Source organism: Podarcis vaucheri (genome assembly GCF_965113315.1).
Source record: "Podarcis vaucheri genome assembly, chromosome: 3".
NCBI classification, from domain to species: Eukaryota; Metazoa; Chordata; class Lepidosauria; order Squamata; family Lacertidae; genus Podarcis; species Podarcis vaucheri.
In genome coordinates, this window is record NC_138761.1 from 111,897,139 (window position 1) to 111,911,219 (window position 14,081).

General features: G+C 47.5%; 1 protein-coding gene and 1 long non-coding RNA gene across 2 annotated transcripts in view; one reads left to right on the forward strand and one right to left on the reverse strand.

Annotated features, from left to right (window-relative positions):
* The window catches only part of LOC309528336, a 187,799-nt gene that overhangs the window by 172,923 nt on the left and 795 nt on the right, over positions 1-14,081 (reverse strand). Inside the window, exon 2 of the long non-coding RNA XR_014217677.1 lies at positions 13,708-13,909. This is a non-coding gene — a long non-coding RNA (uncharacterized lncRNA). The remainder of the gene's footprint in view (positions 1-13,707; positions 13,910-14,081) is intronic.
* JAG1 (jagged canonical Notch ligand 1) overlaps positions 1-14,081 on the forward strand; it is a 67,208-nt gene that overhangs the window by 34,186 nt on the left and 18,941 nt on the right. The window contains exons 6-13 of the mRNA XM_082215447.1: positions 4,129-4,259; positions 4,486-4,605; positions 5,612-5,725; positions 6,585-6,698; positions 8,556-8,669; positions 9,140-9,186; positions 11,500-11,673; positions 12,399-12,552. Coding sequence (XP_082071573.1) covers positions 4,129-4,259; positions 4,486-4,605; positions 5,612-5,725; positions 6,585-6,698; positions 8,556-8,669; positions 9,140-9,186; positions 11,500-11,673; positions 12,399-12,552 — 968 coding nt within the window. The remainder of the gene's footprint in view (positions 1-4,128; positions 4,260-4,485; positions 4,606-5,611; positions 5,726-6,584; positions 6,699-8,555; positions 8,670-9,139; positions 9,187-11,499; positions 11,674-12,398; positions 12,553-14,081) is intronic.

A 14,081-nucleotide genomic window follows, 5' to 3' on the forward strand; every position in this document is an offset into this window, starting at 1 on the left:
AACCTATTAAACATTAAAAGCGTCCCTAAACAGAGCTGCCTTCAGATGTCTTCTAAAAGTTTGGTAGTTATTTTTCTCTTGGACATCTGGTGGGAGGGCGTTCCACAGGGCGGGTGCCACTACCGAGAAGGCCCTCTGCCTAGTTCCCTGTAACTTGGCTTCTTGCAGCGAGGGAACCGCCAGAAGGCCCTCGGCAATGGACCTCAGTGTGTGTATGTGTGTGTGTGTTTCATGCAAAAAGCCTTTTCCCCATAGTCCCCAGCCCGTCCCGGTAGCATTCACTCTTTTGAGTGTGCCTCACCCGAAGCCAGGTTTCTATAGCCCCATGCCCTGTCACCAAAATTACGGTCATCGCATGGGTTCAAACACTGGTGGCAATGCATACAGATTTTTGATTTCCCTCTTCCAGCTGGGGAGATCAGGCAATTTTCGTACACCGGTTTTGGGGCTGGCAGAAAGCTGGTTTGTCCATGGTTCCCTGTAGCATAGGAGACTTCCGGAGACGGCCTCCCCATCTTGTGCCACACTCGGACAGCTGTGCCCGTTTCAGCCACTCCCCTGGCATATCCCTGCTGCGCTTGTGGCACTCTGCCCAAATCCAAATGGCACCTCAGGCGACAGAGCTCAGGTTACGTGCTTTGAAATGGAGCATGTTTGGGGCACGCATGTTGTGTGCGCAACTCGAGCACGCCAAAGGAGATGAGATCCGTTTGAACCCTTACGGTGTGCCGTTCCAAAATGGGGGATTTGCTTTGCCCCTGCAAACTTGGTAAGGCACCCGGTCCCGCTTCCTTTCCAACCCTTGAGAACATACATGAATCACTCCCAGATAAGGGCGATGCAAAAATCTGACCAGCCCTGATAACAGAGGAGAGGCTTGTATGTATGTGTGTGTTGTGTGTTTTGGTCGGGCTGCAGTGTTTTGTTCGCCCCCATTTTTGTCTGGGCCGGAGACCAGCTTGCTGCCTGAGCTGGAGCCAGAGCTCCCAGAGATTTGTGCTTCTGTCATCCATCTGAAAGTGCCTTATGGGGTTTGCCCACATTCCTCGCTAGCCAGAACAACAGGCTTTGTTTCCAGAGTTCAAGCCTTCCTCTGTCTCTCACCTCCCACTCTCTGCCCAGACATGCTCTAGTGCCCTTATTTACTTAAGGTGCAATTTTCCCACACTTCCTTTGCAAAGTTCTCCAGCGATGTTGCTGTCCTTCCTGATACCCCAGCCTCAATTATATTCTTGGACTCAGAGAGAAACAAGATTATAACTCTTTTTCCCATTAAGTTTGGGGCGGGGGGTCAGGGAATGAGTCACAGTCTCTTTAATGTTGCAAATGCGATCGTTTAAAAATAAGAATTTTCAAAACTGGCTAGATCTGAAACAAGAACGCATAGAAGAGTCTGACACCCTCCCCATCCCTGCCCCAAATTTCATTTTGGAAGCCACTCGCAGCAGAAGAAGACGGTCTGATTTAAAAAAATATGAAGCCCTGTATGTGAGCCAGGCTTCTCCGCATGAGAATGCGATTGTGTTATGTTGTTAACGCAGAAAGACTTAATAAATGCTTCAGGCTAAAATTAGTACTGCTTTGTTTGTTTTTTTGCTTTCTTTCTTAAATTGGCTGGCGTTTGCTTCTTTGGAACAGATCTGTCAAGATGGGCTGTGCCTAGCATTTAAAAGCAGAATTTCAGGGGTGGGTGGGAGTTTGGAGACCCTGTAAAGCAGTGGTGTCCAAATTATTTTCAAAGAGGGCCAGATATGATGAAGTGAACATGCGTGAGGGCCGGCCAAAGTTGATAAGCTTTTTTTAGGATTTTATCCCAAAGTTGTTGAGCTGTTTTTAGGATTTGGCCCCCGGGGCTGGACTTTGAACATGGCTGCTGTAAAGAAATGATTTCTCCTCCATCTCTGAGCAGGGTGTACTGCGAAGACTACTGACTCTCTGCTTGTCCACACTTCTGTTTAATGCTTGCAGAGTTCAGGCTGAGAAAAGAATCTATAATTTTTGCATCCTTTGTGACTCTCATATCAAAAAAAAAAGGGGGGGGGTCATTCCCCTTTGCTCTGTCTTGCCCACAGAGATGACACTGCCAATTGGGCTTCCAATAGATATATTTTAATATTTCTCTTTTATTGAATATATCCAGAGGCTTTGAACTGCTTGCTCTCTCTCTCTCTCCCCTGTTCTGTAAAATTAATTAGGGGAGTGGCTTGCTGTCTGAGGTTTTTAGATGGAGAGTTAAAAGTCGCTGCAAGCAATTAGCCCTTGGAAAGATCCCTATCGCTTTTCCCATGACAAGGATTTGCTGGGCAGAGTTTTTGAAAACTGAAAGCCCAACTGGCTTGGATGGAAAGGTTTATTTTAATAAGTTAGGGCCAGCTTAGCAAGTAATTGCCGGTGATCACTTCTTCCCAGGTCCCAGTAATGAAGTGAACTTTGCAGTTAACCCACAATTTCATGCTTTCAACCTTTCTTGTCTATTCCCCCACCCCCACCCTCCCCTTCATATTCTCCGCTTCAAATAAAAATGGCAGTGTCTCAGTGTGGAATGTATTTAAACTGGAGATTTTCCTTAATGCCCTGTGTTTGCGTTCGAGGAGGGGAGCTTTTCGGATAACAGATTACATCTCTTGCTTTGTTACACCAGCCTGGCTTCTTGAGCTTAAAGTAATACGCTCAGAACATAAACACAGGCACTTGAGCCAAACTTTGGATGAAAATTGCTTTGGATCTGGGTTCGCTAGGTTGAAATTATCTGACGGAGAAAAAAATGTCAGATGAATATAGATATTCTTTAAGCACATAACTGATTTATTATGTATGCAGCTATATGTTATCAAAGTGGAAACATCAGTGGACTTTTAACTATCTTCTGACTGCTGCCAGATTAATATCTCTCTTGAAAGAACATGCTTCCTGTCCTCCTAATTCGAACATGTGATTCCCCCCCCCAAAAAAAAAACCCCAAGCAAACTGAGTTGCGGTCCAAGAGGAAATTCTCTAGTAACTTTGCTGTTCTATATTGGTTGGCTTGTTTTTCTTTCTGCTCAAGTATCCTTAAGCCCTTGTATTCATGAGAATCCTTGGGAGAATCCTCATTCTTCCTCTCTCCTCTCCTCCCCGCCCCTGTTTTATTAATTCATTTGTCAAACCCCAGGGATTGATCTATAGTGTGCCGGCACCCATTCTCCCTTCCCTCCCATTTGTGTGAGTTTCAGAACAGTATTGTCTTCCGTGGCACCACACTGGGGCTCCCAGAACAGTTATTCTTTTCTGAGAATAGGCTGTGTCTTGAGAGACCTTGGAGGGGAAACAAAAAACTTGGTTTGTTTACAAGAAACCACCAAATACTCCCCCCCCTTTTTTTTTTTTGAGCAGGGAGTGGGGGAGGCTTCTCTTTAAATCTTAAAATATAAATAAGGATTTGTACATGGGTGCTACTAGCTCAGAGATGGAAGTCCCTACCAGAGAGGAATGGCAAATTAAACTGTTGGACTATGCCGAAATAACAAAACTGACCGGAAAGCTCAGGAACCAAGAAAACCAAAAGTTTAGCAAAGGATGGGAAAAAAATATAATTTATCTTGGAGACCACTGTAAGCAGACGAAAACATTGGCAGGGTTGCAATAACGCTTGCAATGTAGCAAGTACTATGGAGACAATGGAGTTTGTTGGAAAAGATGCAGTAGAAATAGTTTAAAAATAGGAACCATGGAAGGGAGGTGACAAGTCCAGAGATTTGGAGGAATCTGTAAATGTGGGTGTGTATGGTTGTATTGTTATAATTTTATACTTGTAAAATCAAGTACAGTGGTACCTTGGGTTACATACGCTTCAGGTTACAGACTCCGCTAACCTAGAAATAGTGCTTCAGGTTAAGAACTTTGCTTCAGGATGAGAACAGAAATCGGGCTCCGGCAGCATGTTGGCAGCAGGAGGCCCCATTAGCTAAAGTGGTGCTTCAGGTTAAGAACAGTTTCAGGTTAAGAACAAACCTCCAGAACGAATTAAGTACTTAACCCGAGGTACCACTGTAATTCCCCCCAAATAAATAAATGAATAAATAAGGATTTGTAGGCCCTGTTTCTTTCTTTTCGAGCGACTAATTCCCCTCTCCCTTTCTTTCTTTGAAGGTGCCAGTACGGTTGGCAAGGTCAGTACTGTGACAAGTGCATTCCTCACCCGGGCTGTGTCCATGGAACTTGCAACGAACCGTGGCAATGCCTCTGTGAAACCAACTGGGGTGGCCAGTTCTGCAATAAAGGTACACTCGAGGCGGCTTTGAAATGCTAGTTAAACACGATGGAGGTTGGGGGAGGCAGCGAAGGGGGGGAGCTGCGGGTCAAGGATGCACCGCCGGGGGGGGGGGGACACCCTCTAATTTTGTAACGCCGGCCTATGGCTCGGTTGTGGGGCGGCGGTCGAAGCGCTTCGCAAACCCCCACCCGGAAGACAGCTCCTTTCTCATTTTTCCGGACGGTCCCTTGCAGATCTCAACTATTGCGGAACGCACCCGCCTTGCTTGAACGGGGGAACGTGCAGCAACACCGGACCGGACAAGTACCAGTGCTCCTGCCCAGAGGGTTACTCGGGACAGAACTGTGAAATCGGTAAGGATCTCTGCAGTCGGTTGGTTTGGCTCCTTTTGGGGGCTGTGAGCCCTGGGCTGTGCTGGAGAGATGGTCAGGAGAGAGCGAAAATCGGGAAGCGAGCAGTAGCAAGGACATCCTTGGGACTGAATTGTTGTATCTGGCCAAGTACGTTTTGGAGAGAGGGAGAATAGGTTGGAGTTACAGCTGGCACAGATAGTCCTGCCGCTGAGCTATGGTCCTCCCCGAGTTCAGGTCTTCGGATATGTCTTTGGTTCTGCCAACAATATCTGGCATGTACGAGTTTACTTTGCTTGAGAAAGGTTTGCATTGTGACTTGTGGGCATCCCCAAAGTGTCCTGCCTCGGGTATGTTTTATCTCTGTTTGGTGGGGGATAATACAGTCGCCCATAGGGACACGGGTGGCACTGTGGGTTAAACCACAGAGCCTAGGACTTGCCGATCAGAAGGTCGGTGGTTCGAATCCCCGCGATTGGGTGAGCTCCTGTTGCTCAGTCCCTGCTCCTGCCAACCTAGCAGTTCGAAAGCACACCAGTGCAAGTAGATAAATAGATAACGCTCCGGCGGGAAGGTAAACGGTGTTTCCGTGTGCTGCTCTGGTTCACCAGAAGTGGCTTAGTCATGCTGTACGCCGGCTCCCTCGGCCAATAAAGTGAGATGAGCGCTGCAACCCCAGAGTCGGCCACAACTGGACCTAATGTTCAAGGGTCCCTTTACCTTTACCTTTAATACAGTTGCCATGAGATGAGGCAACTCTGCCTTAAGCAAGTATGAGCTACTTGCTTGGAAAGGGAGACAGCGGCCTGCAGATGGCTCAGCCCTCAAATAGATGCTTTTCCCATCTAAACCTAGCCACTGTTGGGAGTTTTGGGCACTGTGTTCCCCACCAGCTCAGAGCCCAAGAGATGGAGGGGACAGGGAAAGTAGGACAGGTGATTTTTTAAAAACGAGGTTGTCTGTGTCACCGGCATTGGCCAAGCTGAAGAGGATTCTGTTCTTGCTGCAGCGGAACATGCCTGCCTTTCGGATCCTTGCCACAACGGAGGAAGCTGCCTCGAAACCTCGACGGGATTTGAGTGTGTCTGTGCTCCAGGCTGGGGGGCACCAACCTGCACACTCAGTAAGTGGACAAGAATTTCCCAGCTTAGCAGAAGCTTCAAACCTTGCCGAACCCAAACCGCAGTGCTGGCTTTTCTCGGTGGTTTCTAATGGTTCGATGAAATTTCTGCCTGGGCTTGTAATACGCTACAGCTTTCTGCTCTCTCCTTGAAATTTGCACGCTGGGCCTCCAGATCTTTGACAATTCCAGTTCGCTATCCCAAATGTCTTGCCCCTCGAATCTGGATGTTTGAATGGTCCTTTGTGAACGCCCGCAAATGGATATTATACGTGGATAGCCTTGTCGGGCTCGTCGGCTCTCTCTGAGGGCAAGGGCAAAAATGGTTTGGCTGACATCTTTTCTCGAAAGCAGCGTTTCCCAAACTTGGGTCTCCAGCTGTTTTTGCACTTCAACTCCCATCATCCCTAGCTAGTGGGACCAGTGGTCAGGGATGATGGGAATTGTAGTCCCAAAACAACGGAAGACCCAAGTTTGGGAAATACTGCTTTAAAGGCTGCTCGGTTGTGAAAGTGCTGTCTATCTGCGCATGAACGTATTTCAGATGATCAAAATGTGTAAGCGTTGCTGGAGCTGCAACTGCAGGGTGGGTTGGGGAGGAGAATGAAAACCGGGAGCCATGGTTTCATATTGGATAGGGCCAGGGAAACTTTTCCCGCTGCCCAAGTACTGCAGGCCCTTGTGGGTAATCTCCTCGGAGTTGGAACATCAGAGGTGGCTTGCTCTTCTGCGTTCTCTACAGCGTTCGACTCACTTTTCTGAATATAGCAATGGCTTTTGGCCCGTGCCTAGTGTGGCTGCCAGCCTGCCTGCTCTCGATGATGCTGAGACATGCATACTAAAGCGAAATCTCTCTCGGTAGATATCGACGACTGCTCTCCAAACCCCTGCGGCCATGGAGGGACCTGCCAGGATCTGGTCGATGGGTTTAAATGTATTTGCCCGCCTCAGTGGACTGGCAAAACGTGTCAGATTGGTAAGTATTGGATTCTAATTGACGTTATTAACATTTGCCGTAAATGGTATAACTGCCTGTTCCAGCGTGTTTCAAATGCGTGATCTCGAGCATATGAGGCATGGGAGTCTCTGGGCTTCTTCTTGCCTTTCCGTATCTAAATCACAGCAATCTTCTCTATTGCTCTTAATAATAACTGTGATTTTATTAGTTCTACCCTGCCCATCTGACTGGGTTGTCCCAGCCACTCTGGGCGGCTCTTGTATGGGGACAGTGGGCAAATGTTTCTGTGTGGCATCTATAGAGCCTCCCACATTTTCTTTCCCTCATCCTGATTGTCCCCAAAGGACCATTCGTGCAGAGAACCCATGTCTTTCCATGACTGCAGTTTCCTCCCGTAAGCTGTTTTGGTGACTATACTGGCCCTGGCCCCATGGCTTTGATTCTCCATTCCCCGAAAAGCTGCTATAACAGGAGACACTGGCTGTATGTCATAGCATAACACAACAAGATTGTGTTTGTTGAGAGCTGGGTGCATGTGCAAAGAAACTTGTAAAGAACCTTAGCCGAATCTTGTACAGACCTTCTGATCAAGGACCATGCCCACGGCTACCTGCCATCAACTTTTAGACTGCAGAGTAATTTCTGCAGCGATCCTTTGCCGCTCATGCAAGCCCCTATTATTTAATTTGGAAATGTCACACGTCTGGTGAAAGGGACCGCAATCCACAAAGGCTTATGCCACAAATTTAGGTCACAGCTCAGATTTAAGTTGCTCTCAAACTGCAGTCGTACCTTGGAAGTCGAACGGAATCCATTCTGGAAGTTTGTTCGACTTCCAAAACCTTTGGAAACCGAAGTGCGGCTTCTGATTGGCTGCAGGAAGCTCCTGCGGCCAATCAGAAGCCCCGTCAGACGTTTGGGTTCCAAAGAACGTTCGCAAACACTCAGTTCGACGCTCGACCCGTGAAGCGTTTGGGATCCAAGGTACGACTGTACTCCCCTGCCTTCCCCAGCCAGAAGTATGCTGGGAGCTGTAGTTTAAGGGTGCTGGGAATTGTAGCTCTCCTAACAACTCTTGGCACCTTTAACAAACTGCTGTTCTCAGGATTCTTTGGGGAGCAGGGGGAAGCCCTGACTCTTGAAGTTGGTGTAAGAGTGCTTTGAACGTAGGGTGTGGATCTGAAATAAGTAGTTTTAAGATTCCACAAGGCTCTTTGCTGCAGCAGAGCTTATCCGCCCGGAGACTTATCTTTGCAGGATCTGCTGTGATGAGTGTTCCTATGACTCCTGCTGACATTTCTTCTTCTTAAGACAGGGTGTCCTTTTGCTGCCTCTCCCACCTCTCTCCCCCGCTACCTCCCTGTCAGCCTGGTGGGAAAGTGATTCCTGTCCCTCTGTTCACATTAACTCCTTCAGACTAGAGGAGGAGAGAGAGAATTTGCAGCTGCATTGGATGATCTCATGAAGAATGAGCTGTCTGCATTCTTCATCCAACAGTATTCATCCCAATGACTGGGGATGATGCTCTGTCATTTTGAAACTCTCCAACTCCCTTGCCTCCCTCTATTTCTCCCTCCCTCCCACCCTCTTTTTTTCCCTTTGTATTTTTTTTTATTAAAAAAAAGTTGCTCTTAATTAAGGCCAAGGACTCCGTGATTACCAACGAACAATAATTGGGGAAATAAAATCTGAAAGTCCCCCGGTACTATTGCCTCGCCTCTGTCTTTTTTAAAAGTCTTGCTAATCCACTCCTGCGAGCTTAAAAACGAGAAGGAACTGTTTTGTCTTCCAATGAACTCCGTTTGCTGTGAAAACGAGAGAGTGTGGTCTGTGTCTCTCCCTTTGACAGCACCCCCTCCTCTCTTCTCTTTTCAGATGCCAACGAATGCGAGGGCAAACCTTGTCTGAATGCCAATTCCTGCAGGAACTTGATTGGCAACTACTATTGCAACTGTGTCCCTGGCTGGACTGGCCAGAATTGTGATATAAGTAGGCATCTTCTCCTCCGTGTGCCTGATACTGCTGCTTTTTTTGCTTGGGTTTCTGCGGGCGAGAGGTGACCTGTGTTCTGAGTTTTGAGGCTCAGCCGTTGGCATTAGCCAGCAAAGGGTGGCGGTCAGCAGCCGATGTTTTTAGAAAGGGAGTAGTCCGTCTGGCATGAATAAGAGGCCCTTTTTTCAAACCCATTAGTCCACGACACCGGCTATATGCCGATAAGGTGGCTTAAAACAATGATGTGAAGTTTTCCGCTTAACTCCACTGTAAGAATGGCTCGGGGTTCCCACCCATTATCCTGGCCTTATCCGGAGGAAAGCATGCAGGAAGCTGGACAAAGGGATTTATCTAGCCTAGAGTTTCGAAGTCCGCTTGAATTCTTTCTCGTGCCTTTCCTATGCGCGCTGCCTTTCTAAAGGCTCACCTACTCCCATATGTGATTGATGCTATTTTCTGACTTGCAGATATTGACGACTGCATTGGACAATGTCAGAATGGAGGAACTTGCAGGGTAAGTTGCAGATTAGTTGCGGAGAGCAATGGCTGCGAATCGCAACGACGAGAACGCTGTCGGACTTGCCTCTTGCTTGCAGGCTTCCCATGGGCACCCACGGGTGGCCACTGCCAGAACAGGGTGCTGGGTGGGCCAGTAGGCTGAATCAACAAGGCTCGTCTTAACGTAGTTAAATGGGAAGGGACCAAATTTTAAGTCTTCCATTCACTTATTATGCAGCAGCATATTGATCTCATCAGGACTTGACTCTCGGTAGAAATGTATATGATTTGATCGAAGAAATGTATTGGGTTGCAATGTATGTTTTCAACAGAAATCAGTACTGCAGAATAGGGATCAGCCACATTCTATCGGTCTTGCATCTGATCCATGTTGCTTTTGAATGCGTTTGCCCAGGAACCCACCCCATTCCGTCTTCTGTGTTTAATCTGCTGGTTTGCGCGCTTGAAAATCCTGGTTGAAAGTTCGCCTTTAAAGTTTGCATTTCGAAATGAATAGGTTTCCCCCCCCCTCTGTCGGAATGCACATTTTAAAAATGGTTTCTGAGCTGAGAACTACAGCAAAGAACTGTGACGTGTAAAAATTGACAGTTGAGATTGGGAGTTGCAGATTGGGTCGGTCTGAACCATGGATGTAGCCAGGATTTTGGGGGGGGGGGCAGAACCCCAGTTAGCTGGGTATTTTATTGATTTGTATTGATTTAGGCGGGGGCAGCCCCCCCAGCTACGCCCATGGTCTGCATTGAAATGCATAGATAGTCGGATTTCTTGAGCACTGCTATAGCAGAGAACCAATTCTAATATTGTGGCACTGGTTCCTCCCTGAATAAGCTTCTGGGACTTGAGGCTAAGGAGACAAGGAGGTTTCACAATCTGATCCCTTGAAGATTTTAAAACAAACATGAGTGTGTATTTGAGACTCAACAAGCACACTGTAGGCTCTCCAAAGGCTTACTGGGGGTGTGGCCTTCCTTGCAGTGTCATAGGATGCTCTTAAATTATTTTGCACAATGGCAAAGTGAAAATAGAACTATATTAATTTATATTGTCAAATCACTGTCCCCCCCCCCCAATGTGGAATACTGTGAATTACTATCTTCCGTTATTAATTTGCATCCCGCTTACCTGCCAGAATGGCTTCATTTTCTTCACCTTTCCTCCAGGGGGAGGGCATATTCCCCTCCCCTTTTTATTCTCCCAACAGTCTGGGGAGGTAGGCGAGGCTGAGAGGAGAGCGACTTTCTCATGGCCATCCACCCAGCCTGGTGGAAGGTCAAAGTAGGTGTAATGGGAATAGCCGTGTTTATTGCTCACACGCAAAGTGTGTGTTGGGGTGTGTGGGTGTGGGTGTCTGTTTTTAACATTAAGAGATGCACCAAGTTAGGGGACCAAAGCTACCCTAGCTTTTTACCAAGATGAGATTGTTTGAGCTCCCTTTCCCCCTAGCACCACTGAAAATCACATGAAATGGCCAGGGAGAAAAATGGCTAGAAGCCAGAGAGTACTAGGAGAATAGACCTGGGGCAGGGGGTACATCTCCCCTTGCCCTTTCGCTGTAAAAATCAGTCGTGTCGTCCCTCTTTGCTTTATGTCTGAATGGGGCCGCTAACCTGGACCAATGTGCTTTGACCTGTCTAATTCTGGGCTCAGTTCTGCAATCAATACTCTCTCATTCAGGGCTCCAGCCTAGGGTTCAAATCTAAATCCCGCCCACCGGCAAATCTATGTCTCTATACAGTATCCTATGCACATGTAAAGCAAAACCATTTTTTGTGTGCGTTGAATGCTTCTGATTGGCCAAGCGAACTGATTTGCTATTTTTTCTTTTTTTATAAATATTTTTATTGAGTTTTACATAGCCAATTTGAATTCAAACATCATTGTTTAGGATTCCCTGAATCCTTTGACTTCCCTCTGCCCCTTTTTTCAACTGCCTCCCTTATTTTCTCTATTTTTTAAATCAAATGATCCATTTTTATCATAGTTCTTTGTATATTACAAGCATTACTCAAATCCTGCCAAAGTTTTTAGTTGTTTACAGTGCTCTCTTAAGTACATTGTAAATTTTCCCCATTCCTCCTTAAAGTTCTTCTCTTCCTGGTTTCTGGTTTTCCTGGTCAGTTTTGCCATTTCGGTGTAGTCCATCATCTTCATCAGCCATTCGTCGCTGGTCGGAACTTTATCGTCTTTCCATCTCTGGGCCAGTGGTATTTGTGCTGCTGTCGTCACATACATAAATAGTCGTTTCTGCTCCTTCAGAGTCTTGCGGACTGTTTTTCTTTATTTTCTTCCTCTCTGTGCCCTTTTTCAGGACTTGGTTAATGGTTATCGATGCTCCTGCCCACTTGGCTACGCAGGGGATCACTGTGAGAGAGACATCGATGAATGTGCAAGCAACCCTTGTTTGAATGGGGGCCACTGCCAAGATGAAATCAATGGATTCCAGTGTCTCTGCCCTGCTGGATTCTCTGGAAATGTCTGTCAGGTGAGGGCTGCTGAAACGCAAGCTGCAGATAAGAGCCCCAAAGCTTCGACCGCTGTCCTGAATACCTGTATTCACCAAGTAGCGCTATGGACCCCTCTCCCTCTTTTCTTTTTAATAGCTGTGGGACAGAGAAACCCACGGTTCCATAAAGTACATTGAAAATTTGCAGTGCATGTTTTCCAAGTTAATACAAATCAGTCCAAATTATTTAAATTTAATACCATTTCCTAAAACAATCAGGTTTCCCTGTTGCAAACATGTGTCCATTACTTCCTCATGTACCGCTTCCTTCCTCTTTAATCTCCTCTTAATCCTTCTCTTGATGTTAGTCCATTCTCACAGTTGACATTTATAGTTTCCTTACATACAGCACCTCTGTTGTTTTTTATGAATATAAAATCCATTTCACGTGTGTACTCCTTCATAAACTTTCTCAGGACTGGTGTGTTGAGAAAGTTAATTGCCATTAAAAATTGCAGTAACTCTTGCTTGCTAGACCTTTGCCCCCTCCTTGATAAACTTTTCGTTTTAGTGCAGTTGGCAAGTGTTGTTTTGTATGCTGTACACAAGCAATCGGAGGCGCCGGAATCATAATAATAATAATAATAATAAAAAGATCAGATTCCGTAGCCGCTTCCTGCTTGCGGCAGTGTGAAGGGTAATGATAATGAGCCCTTTGTCTTAAGGCGGCCTCTTTTTTCCCCTGCCTCCCCTTTTCCTCCTAGTTGGACATAGATTATTGCGAGCCCAACCCTTGCCAGAACGGGGCGCAGTGCTTCAATTACGAAAACGACTACTTCTGCAGCAACTGCCCCGAAGATTACGAGGGAAAGAACTGCTCGCACCTCAAGGATCACTGCCGCTCGACTCCTTGCGAAGGTAGGCGTTGCGTCTGGCCAGTTTGCTATGTCGTGGCCTGCTATTTTTCCGGGGAGGTTGGCGGAATGTGATGCTTCACTTTCTAAAGGTCTTGAGTTCGATTCCTGACGCTTTCCGTCAGGACTGGGAAAACGCCCTTTTTTGACATCCTGGAGAGAACTGGTAGCTACTGGGCAAATGGTCCAATATGGCAGAGGTGAGGAACCTTTGCCCCTTTGGGTGTTTCCGCACTACAAATCCCAACAGCCAGTATTCAAGGATGATGGGAGTTGTTGTCTAGCGACACCTGGAAGGCCAAGGGTCCCCAACCCCCACTATAAGGCAAAGGCGTGGGGAACCTCAGGCGGGCAGCCCTCTTGTAAGAATTTCACCTGGCTTGACTCTGTCCTTGATCTGTGATCGTACCCTGCATGGTGGGTGCCCACCTGCAGCCACCAAAAGATGTGGTTGGCGCTGTGGTCTAAACCACTGATCCTCTTGGGCTGTTGCCTATCAGAAGGCCGGTGGTTCGAATCCCCGTGACAGAGTGAGCTCCCATTGCTCTGTCCCAGCTCCTGCCATCCTAGCAGTTCGAAAGCACACCAGTGCAAGTAGATGAATAGGTACCACTGTGGCGGGAAGGTGCTCCGGTTTCCGTCACAGTGTTCTGTGGACAAATGCTGGCTCCCTCGCCCTGAAAACGAGATGAGCGCCACAACCCCATAGTCGCCATTGACTGGACTTAACTGTCCAGGGATCCGTTACCTTTTTTTATTTTCTTTCCTGCAGCCACCTTTCCATATGTGGCCCCTGAAACACTGTCCACAAGGGATGGTGGTTTCAAAGACCGTTTTCCAACTCTGTTTTAGGGCATCTTTTTTTAACTACCGTATTCCTAGCTCTGTCATACAGAAGACAAAAACAGCAGAGTGTTGGCTTTCGGGGGGGGTGTGTGGCAAGTAGTAATTCTGCAGCACTATATGTTGCCCTTGTTAGGCCAAGGCTTGTATGCGTGGCTCAGAATGGGACTTGCACGCATGGCTCAGCTGTGTCATGGTGTATTGTGGTTCCTTGGTACGAGTCGCTGTGGCCCTGAGGCTTTTGGGTACAGTAGTACCTCGGGTTAAAACTTAATTCGTTCTGGAGGTCCGTTCTTAACCTGAAACTGTTCTTAACCAGAGGTACCACTTTAGCTAATGGGGCCTCCTGCTGCTGCCGCCGCGCAATTTCTGTTCTCATCCTGAAGCAAAGTTCTTAACCCGAGGTACTATTTCTGGGTTAGCGGAGTCTGTAACCTGAAGCGTATGTAACCTGAAGTACCCCTGTACTTGAAAAAGGCTTGCATTAGACCTCAGGTGGCTAACCTCAGCTCCATCAACTTTTCCTAGACCAGTGTTTCCCAACCGGTGTTCCGCGGCACACTACTGTGCCGTGAGACGTTGGCTGGTGTGCCGTGGGAGGGAGGCGGGCGAGTCGGGCGGTGAGACGCGGCGGTGGCGAGGATCCGCGTCAAGCCGGGGGCGGCTCCGCGGTGGTGGTGCCGAGCGGCG